This window comes from Vicia villosa, linkage group LG7 (genome assembly GCF_029867415.1).
Source record: "Vicia villosa cultivar HV-30 ecotype Madison, WI linkage group LG7, Vvil1.0, whole genome shotgun sequence".
NCBI lineage: Eukaryota > Viridiplantae > Streptophyta > Magnoliopsida > Fabales > Fabaceae > Vicia > Vicia villosa.
Genome location: NC_081186.1, coordinates 75,828,315 through 75,847,346, shown reverse-complemented (window position 1 = coordinate 75,847,346; position 19,032 = coordinate 75,828,315). Strand labels below are relative to the sequence as shown.

General features: G+C 31.7%; 1 protein-coding gene across 1 annotated transcript; it reads right to left on the bottom strand.

Moving 5' to 3' along the window:
- Positions 1-5,883: 5,883 nt before the first annotated feature.
- LOC131619375 (protein neprosin-like) lies at positions 5,884-7,133 on the bottom strand. Its single transcript, XM_058890478.1, has 5 exons — positions 7,113-7,133; positions 6,897-7,061; positions 6,729-6,782; positions 6,395-6,541; positions 5,884-6,255 (listed from the first exon to the last, which is right to left on the bottom strand). Exons 1-5 carry the CDS (start codon positions 7,131-7,133, stop codon positions 5,884-5,886), a joined length of 759 nt encoding a protein of 252 aa, XP_058746461.1.
- Positions 7,134-19,032: the final 11,899 nt, after the last annotated feature.

Genomic DNA, 19,032 nt, shown 5'->3' with positions numbered 1-19,032 from the left:
ATCATTATTGTTATACCCCAAAATTCGCCCTCGTTCTTTTTTCAAAAAAAGAAGTCAACAGACTTCTGTCTAAAAATTTGGATTTTTATACAATCTTGGATTTTTATTTCATAAATATCCTGATTTTATGAATACTCAATTTTTAGAATTTTTTTTATACAGTATTTTGGTTCGCTGTTAAATTTATCCTTTCATAAACGCCAAATACTGTTTATCACTTCATACACTGTTTATTTGAGATTTATTTTCAGATAAATAATGCTGACGCAGTTCGTGCAGAATTAAAATTTGCAGGCGCGGAGTCCGGGTTTCAGATTATACTGGTAACAATTAAATTATTCTTGGTTTTATTTCCCACTAATTTTTATTTTTATACTATATTATTTTTTTTTTTAAAATCTCTTTCTTTCTTTTCAAATCTTTTTTTTCAAAATCAAATCCTAGCTTTATTCTATACCCTTTTTCTTTTCAAAACCTACCATACTTTTTTTTTCAAATCCTACTACTATTCAAACGGTACACTCCACTCCCAACGTCTCTATCTCTCTCTTTTCACTCTATAAATACTCCTCATTTTTTCCATAAATTCTCACATCAAATTTCACTCATCTCCCAAATTTCTCAAACTTCTATCTCATAATTATTTTCTCTTCTTCCTCGGCAAAAATGGCAAAGTGGATGGATACACTTTTTCTTATAGTCATCACTATTTTTACGGTGATCATGTCCTTCTTCTGTCTGCATAGTCTTGAAAAATGCGGACCTGCGATGGTTACACTTCCGATCATCTATTTTCTGTTGTTCATAGCATGGATTATTAATCGTCATTTTTAAAGTTTGTTGTATTTGTCGATTTCAAATAGTGTACCGTTTATTTTATTTGTCGTACTGTTCATTATATTATGTAATATTTGTATTGTTAGTATTAAATGTTGTACTATCTGTCGTACGGTAGTTTAATTATCAAGATAATATTATGTGTGTTAAATATTTATTTTTCTGTGCATTAAATATTTTTTTTCAAGGTTATTATCGGTATTTTCGTTCGCGTACAGTATATTTTATTTATTTATTATGTTTGTGTTTTTCTAACAGCTCAGGTAAATAAATTTTTCACCATTAACACAACAAAAACAAAAAAAGAAAAAATTAACTTTAACTGTTGAATTTTCACTTTAACTGTTACGTTAATACCCGGACAGCTAGTTACCAGTCAAACCCGCTATCAGCGCAATTCTCCGTGTTTGTACCATCAGTCAAATCAATTTTTCGCACTTCAAATTTCCAAGATTTTGTTCTAGAAGTCTTCTGATAATCACGTGGTCAACAGAGACTCAACACTGCACAAAAATCAGGTACGCCTAACTGTCTCCTACACAAACAGTCCCTAACTAGGTTTTTTTATTTTTTTCAGGAGAACGAGTTTTTGAGACCTCAAATGGATTTCATGGATCTACATACGTCTCAAAGTACCACCAGACAAATTTTCAAACTTCGATTCGCTCGGACGCACAGTCAACAGCTCAAACAGTCAACAGACGACCAGTTTGACCAAAAAGTCAACAGACAGTCAAAAATGCAATTTTTGGTCAACATCCATATTTTGTCAAAAGATTCATCATGTGATCAATGGTTGATCATAATTCATCAAGAAAAGTTCAGAAATCGACAAAACTCAAAATTGCAAAATTAGAGTTTTTTACCTAAAAGTCAACTGAACTTTGACCGACCATAACTCTCTCATAATTTATCAGAAAAATTCCAACCAAAGCTCATTCTCAAGGAAATTCAATTCTCTACAACTTTGATGTTGGGACCAAGGTCAAGAAATGCTTCCGCCTAAGAGATATAAGCCAAAACATTACAGGTCATTTTCAAAGTCAACAAAAAGCAGTTTTTTGTCAAAGCCCATATCATCAAGATAACTTCTCCAAATGCAAAAACGCTTCCAAAGTGGCTTGTAGAGGACATCTTGGGCTTTCAAAAAAGTTAAAGAACACTTTCATAGGATCAAAATTGAGGGAGATATGCCTTGATGAAGTTGACCTTTTTTGGAAAAATGCATGAAACAAGTAATGACCAAAATTTGATTTTTTTTCAAAAAGGCCAATTCTTTTGTGATTCAATCTTGATTCTCATATGTTTAAAGGGCATCCACGACCCATCCATGATTCATGACATTTTTATTTCATTTTAATTAAATTTTATTCATTTAAAGTTTAATTAAAGTGAGATAATTCAAAGATATTATCAAAGATGCTTATGGTTGCCAATCAAGACCAATTCAAGATGTTTAAATATATTATTGCAAGATTGAAGAGAATAATACTTGAGTGTTTTAACCATGGTTAAGAAATACACTCATTGAAAATATTCCATTATCATATTTTTTCCACAAAATCAATCATGACAATTTCCACTTGCAAGGCTTCCAAGATCAAACTCTTTGCCTATAAATAGAACTTCATTTTCTTCATTCAAGGGAGAGGAAAAATAGGAGGAGGAACAAGAGAAGAATAACAACACACTCCAAAAGCATAGCATAAGTTTCATATTTTTCAAAAGTTTCAAGAAACTTGTAAAAATCAAGGCTCATTCAAATAGCCACTTTCAATCAATTTCAATCCCTCTATTCCACTCTTGGAACATCATAGAGTAAGTACAATGTAATTTTTAATATGTAGTAGTGTTAGGAGTTCATGAATTAAAAACTCCATATTTATGCATATTTTCAATTTCTCAAAAAAAAAATGTTTTAATTTTAGTTTTAAGTTGATAAAATGTTTATTTAATTTTTAACATAAAAATATTTTATTTTCTTTTCATAATTAATTTATATTGCTTAATTAATTAGTAATTATGTAAATATTGCTTTTTTAATTATTTTTAACCAATCAAAAAACTCCAAAAATATTTTCCTTTTAGATTTAGGTTTATATTTTTTTTATAATCTAATTTTTGACATATAAAATAATATTTTTCTTGTTAAGTTTAATTATTTGTATAATTATTTGTTTAATTAGCTTGTTAATTAACTTAAAATCAATTCCAAAAAAAAAATCACAAAAAGAATGAATTAAGTTTAATTTGTTTTATATTTATTTTTGTATATTATTTGATATTGTTTCTTATCTTTTTCCTTTGTCCTGAATCAGAATAAAAGATCAAATATGGCAGAGATTGTATGCAGTTGTTTTAAGACTTTTGGAAATTTATCGTGTAGTCGCTATGATTCTATCAAGCTTCTGATAAATTTTCATTAATTTTAAATCCGAGATCATCATTCACTCACCATCGATCTTCACTAACATCGTGAATATACTTGACTAGCTTCAAGATGATTCACGTGCTAACATACTAACAATTAACTTTAAATTCCGCATTTTATTATATTGTTCTTTATATTTCTTGCTTTATACTTTATTTTATCATTCATCATATTTATGTTTATGCTATTTTTCCTTTGTCCATTTGGACATATTATTTATATTTCTGCTATTTTTTCTTTGTCCATTTGGACATATTATTTATGTTTCTGTTATTTTTTCTTTGTCCATTTGGACATATTATTTATGTTTATGCTATTTTTTTTCTTTGTCCATTTGGACATATTATTTATGTTTCTGTTTTTTTTCTTTGTCCAATTGGACATATTATTTATGTTTCTGCTATTTTTCTTTGTCCACTTGGACATATTATTTATGTTTCCGCTATTTTCTCTTTGTCCATTTGGACGTTTATATTCCGCTATTTTCTCTTTGTCCATTTGGACGCTATGTTTATGTTTCCGCTATTTTCTTTTTGTCCACTTGGACCATACTTTACTTTTATGCTAAAACACTAATAAACAACAAAAATCTAAAAAAAAAACGCTTAAGGTTCTCTCTTGGACTACTGGTTACTATCCCTAGCATTTTGGAGATTCGGACTTATGGACTTAGTGCCTCTGGACCCTTATTCTGTTATTACTCTGTGGTTGTTCTGTCTGGCATTGGATTGTTGTCTGTTTGCGTATGCAGGTATTTCCTTGAAAATCCTTGATGGTTAATTCTAAGGCATTGAGATAAGGATTTTACCCGAAAACAGCCGTTACTCTGCCCGATTTTCATCAAAATTTTAATGTGCTTAAATGCAAAGTGGTGCTAAAGATAATAAGTTCATCTGGATCTCCAAGTGGTAATGCGTCGGTCAACTGTTGGTTTCTTATTTTGGTCAGATCATTCTCTCCTTAAACTTTTATTTTAAGCACTAGGATAGCCTTTTCATCTCCTCCCACTTCTTAAATTTTCAAAATCTTCTCCCTTTTTCCAAAATCTTCTTATGTTTGTAAAACCTCTTTTAAAAATCTTTTCTTATAAAATATCTTTTGCCCTTAGTGGCTTTTCTGCAAAAGTTTAGACACGATTAATTGTTGTAGTGAGTTGCGATACCCCACGATTTTGAAATTGATTGATATAATGAGATCTTTTCTGCGTGAGAGAGCTAGTGGCATACTCGTTGATTTTATCCGAGTTGGAGCCCTTCTTTCATTAGCGATGCAAAGAACTCATTTGTTCTCATGCTCAAGATCAATGGCCGAGTATTTCTCTCCGACGATGATAAAGTGTTTATTCGTTTTTTTTAAACCGTTTTTCCTTTTAAGCGGAACTACATTAGCTCTGACTTCTCCATTGCACCGAGGAGGTATGTAGGCACAAGGCTTAATGTCTTGCCGAGCTTATTTTAAAAATCAAACAAGAGCAAAAGTGATCTAAGCAAAACTAAGAGCCCATGGATAACCATGGATACAAAGGGTGCTTAAAACCTTCCCTTTGTATAACCAACCCCCCGAACCCAAAATCTGTCAAAAGGTCTTTCCTGTTCTTTTATGCCTTTCCTTTTTTGGATAAAATAAAAGTCGGTGGCGACTCTTGCAAAAATAATAAAAAAAACAATAATAATAAAAAAAAAGAAAGAGCAAGGAGTCAGTTCGCCTCAAAAAACCGAGTGACAATATGACACAAAAGAAAACCCTAAACTGAAACTCAGAATAGAACTTCACCTTCTTTTGAAATGCAAGAAAAACGCGAGGAAAGTAACAACTAGTACGATAAATAGGAAACCGAAATTTCAACCACCAAGAAATGAGAAACCTTGTCTGATCTCGCCGATTTCCAAAACTGTTGCTGCTTATGACTAACACCGCCACGAATCCCAACGGCAACATGATCACTGGGGCCATTGGTAATGTGTAGATCGTGAAACCCTAATTCGATGAAGATTTTCCTCAGAACTGCAAGAGTTCACACTTCATAGAGTGCGGTGAACAAAAGTTGAAATCGAAAAGCTTTTGGTGGATTTCAGAAAGGTCAGAGTTGTGCGGTTTTGGAGAGGTGATAAATGATTTTTGAGTCGTGCGGTGAGGGTTTTTGTCAGTCGTGGTTTTGGAGAGGTGAAATTGTGGCAATGGGTTTTGTCTTGTGATAGTGAGTGTTAAAGTTATTTAGGTTAATTAATTGGAAACAATTGTGTACACCCTATACCTACGGTTGGATTTGTAATTTTAGTCTTTAAATACCGTTTATACAAACTCTTTTTTGTACTGTTGCTAAAAGTGTCTGTTGGTATATGGAAAATTTCTTGTAGTGTGAGTGTGTGTATATATATATATATATATATATATATATATATATATATATATATATATATATATATATATATATATATATATATATATATGAGGGATATTCTTACTTTAAGTTACTCCACACCTTGACAATTAATTATGTTCAATCTAATGGCTAAAAATAATAAGCAATTAAATATGGAGAGAGAAATATATAAATTGATGGAATTAAAATTTTATTTATATTTAAGTTCGGTAATAACTTATACCAATATGAATTAATCACCACAATTACCCCCTACCCCTCCATATTGGAGAGAAAATCCAACCTCTCGATCTTGTTTTCCATAGTATTCAGCAGAAAAGCAATCAGGTTTATCAAAGTATGACTCTGTTAAATACCATTCGGGTCCATAACTTGTTGTGGAGTCATTCTGATGTGAAACATTTATAAAATATGCTGCATGATAATAATTATTATCAGGGAATAATCCAGAACCCATTGGAGGACTAGGAGCACCTGGAGAAGTTGATGTTCTACCACCCCATCCTACTTGACCAGCAGAATACAAGTTTGAGAACAAAGACGGCGGAAAATATCCAAGATTTTCATATTCATTACTTATCCACCAATTTTTTGTTTTAGGATCCTGGAAACCAAAAAAAACTACAAAAATGAATATACCATAACATGCCTTTAAACATTGCATATAAAACAACTAATTATAAATTCTTAAAAATACTTGTTTGAAAAATATTAAGTGTAAAATTTAGAGGTATAGAAATAACCTGACTAATAGACATTGTTATTTCTATAATAGGTCCACCATGGATTGATGTATTCGAAAATTGACCACCAAGGTAATTTGCTTGGCTAGTTTGAACAAATCCTGGACATAGTAAATTGAAGCATCCTGTATTCTTGAAGTTGTCTGTCTGTCATTTTTCAACATCACCTTATATTGTTTAGAAATAAAACTTTTATTCTTGTAATTAACTTAAAATAAAAATAAGCATTAAAAGAACAGGAAAATAATTGAATATGTTCAAAATTATATGCATAGAAATTTATTAACTCTAATAAATTGTTCAAGAGAAATAAAAAGGTAATGAAAATACTTACCGTCCATACGACATAAAAATGAGTTTCATCGTCATTGTATAATTGTGGAGCCACCTGACATCAATGCATTACATCAATTTAACAAATCATACAAAATAAGACTTATAATATATATGTTCTCAGGTCATTCCATACCAAATAAGACTTAACAAATCAAATAAAACTTACATGCCATCCCATTCCGATATAATTTATGCTCTCAGGTCCATCTCGAACAAACATCACAGAAGAACTTGATTGATCTTTGTTTACCTTAAAATTATAAACACTATTTGTTCCAGCAACTCCATAATAACTCTTTTCATCATCTTCTAATGTGATGACTTCTGCATACTAGAATATAAATATATATGTTTAACTACTCTGTTACTCTATAGTTGAAACTATTATAAAGTAATTATACATATATAAAAACAAACTTATAAGTACTGATGAAAACTTACATGATTACCATGAAGATTTTCAACCAAACCATTATTAAAATATGATTTTCCTCGAATTAAATCATCCTTTGTTGTTCTCTTAATAGGAACCGTTCCAGTTGGACATTGAGCTTTTTGAAGACCGAATACAGTCTTAGTTGATGAACTCTTCACACTATTTTTTCTTTTTTTTGTTCGAAAGCTAGGTTTTTTCTATAGTTAATAAAATAAATAAAAAATCAAAGAAAAATCAAATTTCTTCAAAGTTTTGTCATTAGAATTAATTGAATATATACCTGTAACTTATGATTCATAAGCAAAGAATGATCAAAAGCTGGTTGATTATTAATATCGATGCAATCAATAATGTATCCAAATTTTGTCTATAAAAACCATAGTCAAACAAATAAAATTAGCTATGCAGGGATGAAATTTAACCATAAGAAAAGATAACATAATTACACATGAGAGTGAAATACATAAATACTCTTGACAGGAGCCTTATTAAGCAATTTTAGCTCTCTCTCTATTTCTAAATCTTCTTTCAATGTGTTTTGCTTATTATCAAATTGATGGCTAGTAACAAAGGATACCGAACACATGAAAATGAATAGTACGTAGCAATAAATGAAAAGAATATAGACGTAGACCATAGACGTAGTCACGTAGACCATAGACGTAGAATAGAAAAGAATATTAATGTTATATGCTGGCAATATATCTCCCAATTATATCAAAATTTGATTTTTGTTAATTTATTGATCATCTCATATATTTTGTCTATATGTAGATCGGATGGATAAGATTTTCAATTAAAAAAGTCACTTTTTTAGATAATAAGAATAATAGTAATGATATTTAAAATCAATTTGAATAACTTGTCTAAGTTCATTGAAATAGTTTTAAATCCATGAATGTTTAAATTCAAGAGTTTGAATAAAATGTTTATGCTTAAATAGTTTTATTGTCTATTTTTTTATAGCTATGATAGAATGTCATCTAATAACAATGTTTATGAGTTTGTTTGGCAAGAATTTTTTTTTTGAATGTTTTATATCAAAAACTTGGTTATTTGAAAAAAATTATCAAATTTAGAAAGCACTCTTTTTTCTTTTCTTTTTTGGTATTCCCCGTCATTATCTTCATTAAAGAAGATTTTAGTTTAGTTTTTTATTTTTTCGCTTTGACACACCAACCTTATTCTATTAGATGTTAAATTTGAATTCATTTGAATTACTTTTTTTTCTTCATAAAACTCCATTTTACTAAATTAAAAATCCTTTTTATTAAATAATTAATAAATGGTCGTATCTTATTTATTTTTGAAAACAAGCACATTGATATGCTTGTTTGGAGTAGAAGTTGATTTTATTTAAGGAGTAATTCTATTTCTTTAATTAAATTATTATTCCTTTTATTTTCATTTCTTTTTAAGTTTTATCTTTTTTACTTTTATACATATACTAAAAATTAGTAATAAATTTTATTATTTTTCTAATAATAATTATCTTATTTAAAATATTTTCGTAACTATTTATTAATTAATTGTGAAAGAGAATTTACAAGTTTTAACTATTACCAAAAGACAAAATTTTAAATACAATTGAATCCTATATATCTTTTTTTGTCTTAAAATAAATCATGATCTTGTTACACTTTACGGTTGGAATCAAACTTATATACAAAAATCATAACTGTGTCTTCCTATCACACACCTTTCTGTTCAAGAGCTCATATCACAGTCACACCCGCGAAAGGTACAGGATTTTTACAGCTATAAAATATGCACAGATAACTAAATATTAAATAATGTTTTTTCTATATTTATCGAGAAATAAAAAATGGTGGATATGGCCTCCCAACTCAAGCCTATTATTAAATAGATTAATTAGGTTTACATGGATTTTTTATTTTTTTGATTTAGGTATTTTTTTTTAACTTTTTGGTATTCCTATTTTAAAATTCAGTTTTTTTATCCTTCAATTTTATTTCTTTTGAGATTTCTTGACTTTTACAGCTGTGTATAGGCGATGATTGGGATATAAAAATTATTTTTAATTAAATGGATCACTAAGTTAGTTTATAATTTAACAATTTTTATAAAATAAATTAATAAATAATTTTAATGGTGGTGTCTAGAATGAACCAGCAACTAAATGGTTCATGGTGGACCATACTTGAAAACGGTTGGATTATCCTGATTTATTAAAACTTATGGTGAACCTTTTCACACCAAATTGTATCTTCTCTCTCCTCTCCTCTCCTCACCATATATTTGCAAAAGGTGGAATGAATTATCTTAATTGTTTTTACAAAAATCCATCTCCGGTGACATTCGGTTCTTTAACTCTGGCAAACCCTTAAAGTTTGAAACTAAAGCAAAGAGAAGACCACCGGAAGCGGTGGTTTTGATATGTGCATCATGGGATCTTGCATATGTCCGTTACAAACTCCGGCGAGGTTGCTTTGGACAACAATTTCTTTTGTCATAAGTTAATGATCTTTTACTGTTTTTTTCCCAATCTGTTGATTTTCTTAATCTGTTTTTCGTGTTGTCTAAGAATGGTATCTTTTTGGGTGGTGGGAAATTTAGAAACTGAAAAAATTTGCTCTTTTTTTTGTAACAAAAAAGCATGGTTTGAATTGGGTTTTGTTAAAGGAAGCAACTTTGTTGAGTATGAGAATTGGGTTGTACTTGTGAGGAATAATGAATTAGAAATTAAGGTTTTGATTTGTAATATATACGTTTTGATTGAAATGTTTGATGTAGAAAAGAGTGTAAATTAAGGAGGTTTTTACTTTACTTATTTATTTATAATTTTGTTATGAAATTGAAGGTCAATGATGAGCATAGAGGAAGGCTCAAAGAGGAGATCTTTCTTCAGCTCACCGGTGTATGGATAGGATTAGTTCGAGTAACATATTTTTTCTATGATTTTAATTTACTTTTGTCTTGTACAAGCAGGTAATTAAGCCGATGGAAAAAAATCATTGGTTAGTGAAAAAAATTTGGATAGAGATCTGATTTGCTGCGGTATAACCTAATATAACCTATATGAGATTTTTCATCTAACGGTTATAAAACATGGTCCACTGGTGAGGGACTTACTAGAACCCTCACCGTAGAAGCAACCAATTTTAATTAAGTTTTATAATAATTAATTAATTAAAATATAATTAAATGGCAGTGATGACTAGGCTAGTTTATTATTTAACTTTTTTTTTTATAGAATAAATTAATAATAATTTTAATTAAATTTTATAAAAATTAACTAACTAAAATATTGAAAGTCCAATTTTGACTTTTGAGTCTAAATTTAGTTTCAGCAATATGCCTAATTTTCAATTCACTTAAGCAATATTTAGTACATCGATATGCTTTATAAAGTCTTATATTTAGTACATGTTGTTTAATTATTATGTGGTGATAGTTAATTTAGTTTATTGTGATTTACTTAATTAAAATGGGAAATAGAGGAATTACAAGAGTTGTTAGTGCAATATATTAGGATCAGAGAGAAGTCTTAACGCATTGGTTTTGATGATATGATCATGCATCATTCGAGTTGGGTCAAGAGGCATGTTCGTTAGTTCAGAGAGGGGACTAGTGGCTTGTCCCAAACTTAGAGAGGTGGCTTGGAGTTCAGAGACTGGGCTCATGGGTTTAGAGAAGGGACCCAGTTCTTGAGAGAAGAAAATGTTGAGTTGGTACCACATGCATATGCATCGAGTTGCATAGTTAAGTTACATTACATGAATGTATTGTATGCATAATATATGTTTATGTGTGATTGTTGAGTTCAGTGTGAGAATGTATCATACAATGTTGTATGCAATTATTTATAGAATATATATGTGTTAATACTCTATCTTGAAGTATGTGCCACTTACTTTATTAATGTGATTTCTCACCCCTTTGTTATCGTTGTGGTTTGGGCTACTCTTTGAAGTATAGATAAGTAGGTAATTGAGTAGTTGCTTAGAATGTAAGATGGCGCAAGACTGTTCTTCTTTTATTTTTTGTTTGGTATTTTTAAAAATTACGTTGCTCTAGTCTGTAACACTGAGCGAGGCGAACACATATTTTCCTTTATTTGGTTAAGTTATTTGATTATGTGATTTCAATATGCTTTATCTTATAATAATAAGCGTAAGGTTTTTAGAGTGTTACAATGGTGGACCTCCAAGAGTCTGGATGTTTAAATGTTTGAATTTCTATGTTTGTCATTCCAGTTTACACATTATGGATGGTTCGATGTTAAAAATGTGACTCAGTGTTTGTACAAGGTTGAAAAGACACAATTGAGAAGTAACATTTATAGTGTGAAAGTTGTGAATTGTGATATGGGAAGGCGATGATAGACCTCTGACAGTTAGGTTGTTTAAAATTTGAAATTTTTATGTTTGTTATTCCATTTTACACGTTGTGGATGGTCTAATGTTGAAAATTTGAGTCGGTGTTCGTTCAGGTTGGAAAGAGTCAATTGAGAAGGAAGCTTTCTAGTGTGACACTTCTGAATTGTGATTTGGAAAGGTGATTGTGGACCTCCAAGAGTCTGATTGTTTAAACTTTTGAATTTTTATGTTCGTTTGTTTGTTTTACATATTGTGGACGACCCGATGTTGAAAGTTTGAGTCGGTGTTTGTCCAAAGTTGAAAATAGATTATTGAGAAGGACATTTTCTAGTGTGATGGTAAAAATCCGGGAGTTTGATTTTTAAAATCTTTGAATTTCTTTTTGTGAGTCCACTTTACAAGTTGTGGACGGTTCATTGTTGAAAATGTGACCCAGTGTTTGTCTAGGTTTGGAAGGAGACCGTTGAGAATGGCCTTTTCTAGTGTGACAATTGTAAAGTGTGATGTGGAAAGGTGATGGTGAACCTTTGAGAGTATGATTTTTTAAAGTTTTGAATTTTTATGTTTCTTAGTACATTTTACTTGTTGTGTACGATGTTAAAAATTTGAGTTGGTGTCCGTCCAAGGTTGGAAAGTGTCTGTTGATAAGGGCTCTTTTTATTATGACACTTGTGAATTATGATTTAGAAATATGATGGTGGAATTTTAGAATTTTGATTGTTTAAAATTTTGAATTTCTATGTTTCTTACTCCGTTTTACACTTTCTGGACGACCCAATGTCGAAAATGTGTCGATGTTCGTTTAGGGTTGAAAAAAGACAATTTAGAAAGACCATTTCTAGTATGAGAGTTGTGAATTATGATCTGGTAAGGTAATGATGGACCTTAAAGTGTATGATTGTTTAAAGTTTTGAATTGCCATTTTTGTTAGTCTGTTTTACACGTTGTGGATAACCCATCATTGAAAATTCATGTCAGTGTTTGTCTAGTCTAGGAAAGAGTCAGTTGAGAATGACCATTTCCTTAGATCTCTTATGAATTGTGATTTCGCAAGGTGATTGTGGACCTCTAATAGTTAAATTTTTGAATTTCTATGTTTGTTAGTTTCTTTTACACGTTGTGGAAGATCTGATGTTGAAAATTCGAGTCGGTGTTTGTCTTGGGTTAGAAAGAGTCAGTTGAAAAGAACTCTTTCTAGTGTGGCACTTATGAATTGAGATATGGGAAGGTGATGGTGGACCTCCAGCTGCCTGATTGTTTAAATTTTTGAATTTTTATATTTGCTACTCCATTTTACACGTATTAGATGACCCGATGTTGAAAATTCAAGTTGATGTTCGTCCATTATAATTACTACTATCTACTATATGTTGATGCTTCAAATTCAATTCTACTATTTTAAGAGAAAATAAACCATTACAAAAACAAGCAAAGAAATCATCATATATAATAGTGCTGCTGCAAATTTTTTCATCAAGGTCAACAAAAGCCAGATGGCTTTTGCTTTTCCTTTGAGAGGAGATAAGAATAATAGTTTCTGCATAATGATGACAAATATAAAACTGATTAGATTTTAACTATGTAACACCAATAGGATAATTCCAAATAGAAATTATATTAAAAAGTTTATAAGTCAGTAATTAGATATACTTAGTTTTCTGTTTTATGTTTTTATTATTTTGTGTTTTTTAGTGGACGGAGTTACGTTCGCATTTTAGCATTAGGATAGCTGCTCGTTGAATGGAGTCTTATGCGTTACCTTTTGTCATATCCCAATTTTTGACCCTAAAATCACACATCATTCGCATGTCAATCATCAATCAAGAGTTTCATCTTAAAGCTCTGCTCTCGGTGTTATGCTCACTTCATCTGTAAGAGGGATCATCGTACACCAATGCTTTTTTTTAATTTTATATATTATACTAACCAAAATACCAAAAATATTACCTTGTGATTTTGTACGTTTGTGTTTTGTAGGTACCAAGTCAAAGTATCCATCAAAAAGGGCATTTTTCCAATATTATCACTGTGCAAATCGATTTGCATAATGTGCAAATCGATTTACATAACTGATTCTGCCCCAGATTTTGCTTCTACCATCAGTGCAAATCGATTTACATAACTGTTTTTGCACCCGATTTTGCCTTTTTCAACATAAAGTGTAAATCAATTGCACCAGTGTGAATTTTGAAGAATGAATGCAATTTTCAGCTTTTGAAGGTGATGACATCATTTGAAAGTGTGGGAAGCATGACTTAGTTCCTATATTTGATTTCCTACATCATTTTATCATAAACCCCCATGTGATAACATCAAGACCATTGGATCATAATTTTGGCTCCAAATCCACTTACCAAACCTAAATCTATTTTCCAATCGTAACTCCAAACCACCAATAATCCCAAGCCTAAATCCTATAAATAGAGGCTTTCCCCTCTTCATTTATCAAGATTTGAAAGCCAAAGAAACTCTTGTTATTTCTCTCCTCATCCCTTCCAAATCCCTCACTCAAAGTTCATTTCCATAGAATTAGTAAGATTCACCTTGAATCCTACTAATTTTGAACTAAACCTTCATCATTTCATTCTTTTCTTTTGTTGTTCATCATCAGTTGAGGAAGATCAAAGAATTTGTGGTTGTGTTCTTCAAGTTGACTCAAAGTTTTGTGAAAGAAGTGGTAATTCTCTTGATCCATTCCATAATCAAAGATGTGATCCATGGTTGTTTGTGTATGATGCACCTTTGGTGCTACATTGATGCTATTTGCTTGCTTATTTTTATGTATTTTCGTGCTCAAGTTGATGCAAGATCACAAGGTGTTTGGTTTTATGCTTAAACAAGTTTTCTTCTCTTTATTTGCTGTTTTTTGAAAAGTTATGTTGTGCAAATCAATTTGTATATTGTGCAAATCGATTTACATAACTGATTTTTGCGCAGAATTTGAAAACAGAGTTATGCAAATCGATTTACACTCTGTGCAAATTGATTTGCAGGTGAATATAATGTGTTTTTTTGCCTTTTTTTAACTTGTTTTTTATTCTAACTCTTCTTCTACTCCCTTCTTTTGTTATTTTCTTTGAATCACAAGTTAGAGGCCTAATTTCTCTCTAATATCAATGGACTTAGGGCGTCGATAGGATGAAAATCCGAATCCGCAATATTAAGTGATTGAGCTTAGAGATGAAAGGAGCTTTTGAATGTGGTTCCATCTTTTATTTCTTTTTATTTTGATCGATGAAAGTCTTTGACACCTTGAGAATTCTTATGGATTCTTGGTAAATACGAGATCGCTACCTATTTTATTTTCATGCAATATTGCTTTCGGAGAGTGATCTATATATCACTTCTCTCGCATGCATTAGCACATAAAGTGTTTACCGATCTCGTTGTAGGGTGATTTCTACATAAATCACTTGGCGATCTACTTAACATAGTGCAATATTCCGTGTCCCGACTAAAAAGATCAAGTATGGAAGAGAATTGTGTGCGGTTGATTTAAGACTTATGGAAGTTTGTCATGTAGTCGCTATGATTTTATCAAGCTTCTAATAAACTTCCGTTAACTTTAAATCTGAGAACATCCTTCACTCACCATCGATCTTCATTACTAACTTTGATAACATACTTGACAAGCTTCAAGATGGTTATCTTTAACATCTAACAATTGACTTTAATTCCGCATTTTATTATATCGCTCTTTATATTTTTTCTCTTTATATTCTATTTTATTATTCATCATGTTTATGTTTCCGCCATTTTCTCTTTGTCTATTTGGACGTTTATATTCCGCCATTTTCTATTTGTCCATTTGGACGCTTTGTTTATGTTTCCGCTATTTTCCTTTTGTCCACTTGGACCATACTCTATTTTTGTGCTAAAACATTAATAAACAACTTAAAATCTAAAAAACACATAAGGCCCTATGGACTATTGGTTACTATCTTAAGCATTTTAGAGATCTGGACTTGTTGGACTTAGTACCTCGGGACCCTGTTATGCTGTTGTTATTCTGCTGTTATTTTGTCTGTCTGGCATTGGATTGTTGTCTGTTTGTGTGTGCTGGTATTTCCTCGTAAAGCCCTTGATGGTTAATTCCAAGGCGTCGTGATAAGGATTTTACCCGAAAACAACCGTCACTCTGCTCGATTTTTGTCAGAATTTTAATGTGCTTAATGCAAAGTGGTGCTAAAGTTAATAAGTTCATCTGGATCCCCAAGTCGTAATGTGTCGGTTTAATATTGGTAGTCCAAAGGATGGGAAATCTACCTTGACTCTTAATGTCAAGTGTCGGCTTCTTTTTGGTTAGATCGTTCTTTCCTTAGCTTTTATTTTATGCACTAGGATAGTCCCTTCATCTCTTGTCCCTTCTTAGATTTTCAAAATCTTCTCCCTTTTTCCAAAATCTTCTTATGTTTACAATCTCTTTAAAACCTTTCTTAAAAAATATTTTTTGCACTTAGCGGCTTTTTTTTCAAAGTTTAGACACGATTAATTGTTGTAGTGAGTTGCAATACCCCACGATTTCGGAATTGATTGATATAATGAGATCTTTTTTACGTGAGAGAGCTAGTGGCATACTCGTTGAGTTTCATCCAAGTTGGAGCCCTTCTTTCATTTGTGATGCAAAGAATTCATTTATTCTCATGCTCAAGATCAATGGCTGAGTATTCTCTCCGACGATGATAAAGCGTTTATTCCTTTTAAAAACCTTTTCCCCTTTTTAGTGGTACTACATTAGCTCTGACTTCTCCATTGCATAGAGGAGGTATGTAGGAACAAGATGTAATGTCTTGCCGAACTTATTTTAAAAATTCAAACAAACCTTTCTTTTCGCACACAATATCTCTTTTAATAAACACGGATTTTTAAAAAGTTTCATGTGGAGTACCACAAATACGAGGGGTGCTTAAAACCTTCCCCTTGTATAATCAACACCCGTACCTAAGATCTCTTTTTGTTTTAAAAATAAACTTTGGGTTTTCTTCGTTCTTTTCCATTTTCTTTTGGAAACAATAAAGCGCGGTGGCGACTCTTGCTTTTTAATGGGTTAAGTCAATTAATGGCTTCGATCTCAGATTTTCCCCGCTACACCTGTCTGCCATCGAAAGGAAGTAACATGTCCAATTAAGGGAAAGAAAGCCCTGAAGGCGAAAGAGAGAAGAGAATTTTTTTGTTTGTATTTTTTTATGTAGATTAGTGATGAACAAGTCCCACTACCAGGTCACTCACCACCTCTATACTTTGTTTAAACTCTTAGATTTGAACCATGTGAGTGTGCGAATGGAAAAGAAAAAGATTAGGGAATACACTCACTCGTTTCTCTCCATTGTGTAAATGAAAGCATGGTTCTCATCAATATTTATTAAGTATTTTATGTATTTTGTTGCTGTTTTTTAAGGGAAGAAGTTTGAGGATTTATTAAGTGTTTTTGAAGGTGAAAAAGAAAAGAAAGGGAAATTTTATCCTAATATCATGTTAATTCTAGCCTAATGATTATAGAGTTTTTGTAAGGGAATTTCTACTTAGTATTGTCATGGCACATCTACAAATCCTAATTGGAGTATGTAAAGGATAGTCATGGCTATAGGTCAAAAATCAAACGACACAATCATACAAAAAAATTACACACAACATGGCATAGAAGTGATACTAAAAGAATTTAAAAAAAAAGAATAATCAAACAAACTAGCATATTTTTTGTGTATTTTTTTTAATCAAAATAAATGATGTAATAATTCAAAAAAGCCAATCAGTACAAAGCGACCCCTTAAGGTCCAGCCAACCAACAAGGACTACATCATCAATTGGGCCATATGTGCTCTAAGTTTCAGCTTACCCCACCCACGATACACAAACTTGTCTATAATACCATCCCCAATCTTAGTGCTATCTATAACAGTCCCAAAACTAATACAGTTCCGATAGTTCCATACACCATAAATGATTTCGGCCATGGTTGGCTTAAGCATCTCTTCTCTAATAGATTTTCCCTTACAATTTTGAATCAACCAACTCAGCTCATCATTCCAAGGTTTTGGTTCCTGATATATGCCCATCCAGTGTAACACTTGCTTCCAAATCTTGCTAGTCTCATTGCACTCAAATAGAATGTGTTCAATGGTTTCCTCCTGCATACAAAAGCAGCAGTTGGAGTATCCCACCATACCAAAGCGAAATAGTTTGCTTCTTGTGACTAATTTACCATGACAAGCCATCCATAATGTAAACAACGCTCTTGGTCTCGCACTATTACCACAAAAGAGCCTATACCACATAACCGAATTTTCAGTATCCATCACTTGCTTGTAGACTTTTCTCGTCTTGAAAACCTGCACCATATTCCACTCTTGCAGTCCCATGGCCTTCTCTCTTTGTCTTAAAATGGCTTTGAAAATCCATGAATAATGCATTTTTTCCTCCACTTCCATGATGCTTCGCCCTTTCATATAATAATTGCTAATCCACCTCACCCAAAGATTATCTTTTATCCTACTCAAATTCCAAAACAATTTCATCAAAGCAACATCATTGCAGCACTGCAAGTCCAACATATTCAATCCTCCATATTTACGAGGTTTATAGACACGGTGCCAAGCCACAAGACTCTTTCTCTTTATGGCTGCTCCACCTGTCCAAACAAAAGACATGCAAATAGCACTTATATGATTTACAATGTGTTTCAGCAACAGGAGACATTGCAGCCAGTAGTTTGCAGTAGCATAGCATACACTCTTCACTTATTGAATTTTCCCTGCATAACTCAACATTTTACTGCTCCAATGGGTAACCCTAGCAACAATCTTCTCGATAAGGGGCGAGTACTAATGAATATCCAACCTCTTGCTAGTCATTGGAACCCCAAGGTACTTGAATGGTAGTTTTCCTTCTTGGAAAGTAGTCAAGGCCCTGATTTGATCCCTGGTATCAACACCCACACCACAAAAAAAAACTACATTTCCTAGGGTTCACCACCAACCCAGTGGTCATAGAAAACTGCTGAAACACTTTAAGCATGAGCTCCACAGATTTTGTGTCACCCCTTGAAAACATCATAACATCATCAGCAAAAGCCATATGAGTCAACCTTAGTTCTTTGCATCTACTATGATATTTAAAATATGTTTCCATCTGCATTTTATAAACTATCTATGCAAATACTCCATCATTATGACAAATAGCATGGGGGGATCCCGTTGCCTTAATCCATGTTTAGCTTGCATAATCTTGGTATAAACTCCATTAACATTGAACCTATAAGAACCAGTCTTGATTGTGATCATCAGATTCTGCCGTTTTTAGGTCCAAATTTTTGTAGACTTTCTTTTAGGTCCAAATTTTTTTCACGTAGGGGTACAAAGTTTAATTTTCCGGTTTTTAATATGTTCAAAAACGGTGTTGGGCCTGTAGGGGGTATGGCAGTAACAATTCGTATAGGCCCAAAGACTGATCCAGATCTATTACCCTTAACTCAGATTAAACCTAATTATTCAATTTTTTTTAAGCAATCCTTATTTAAATTACAAAGT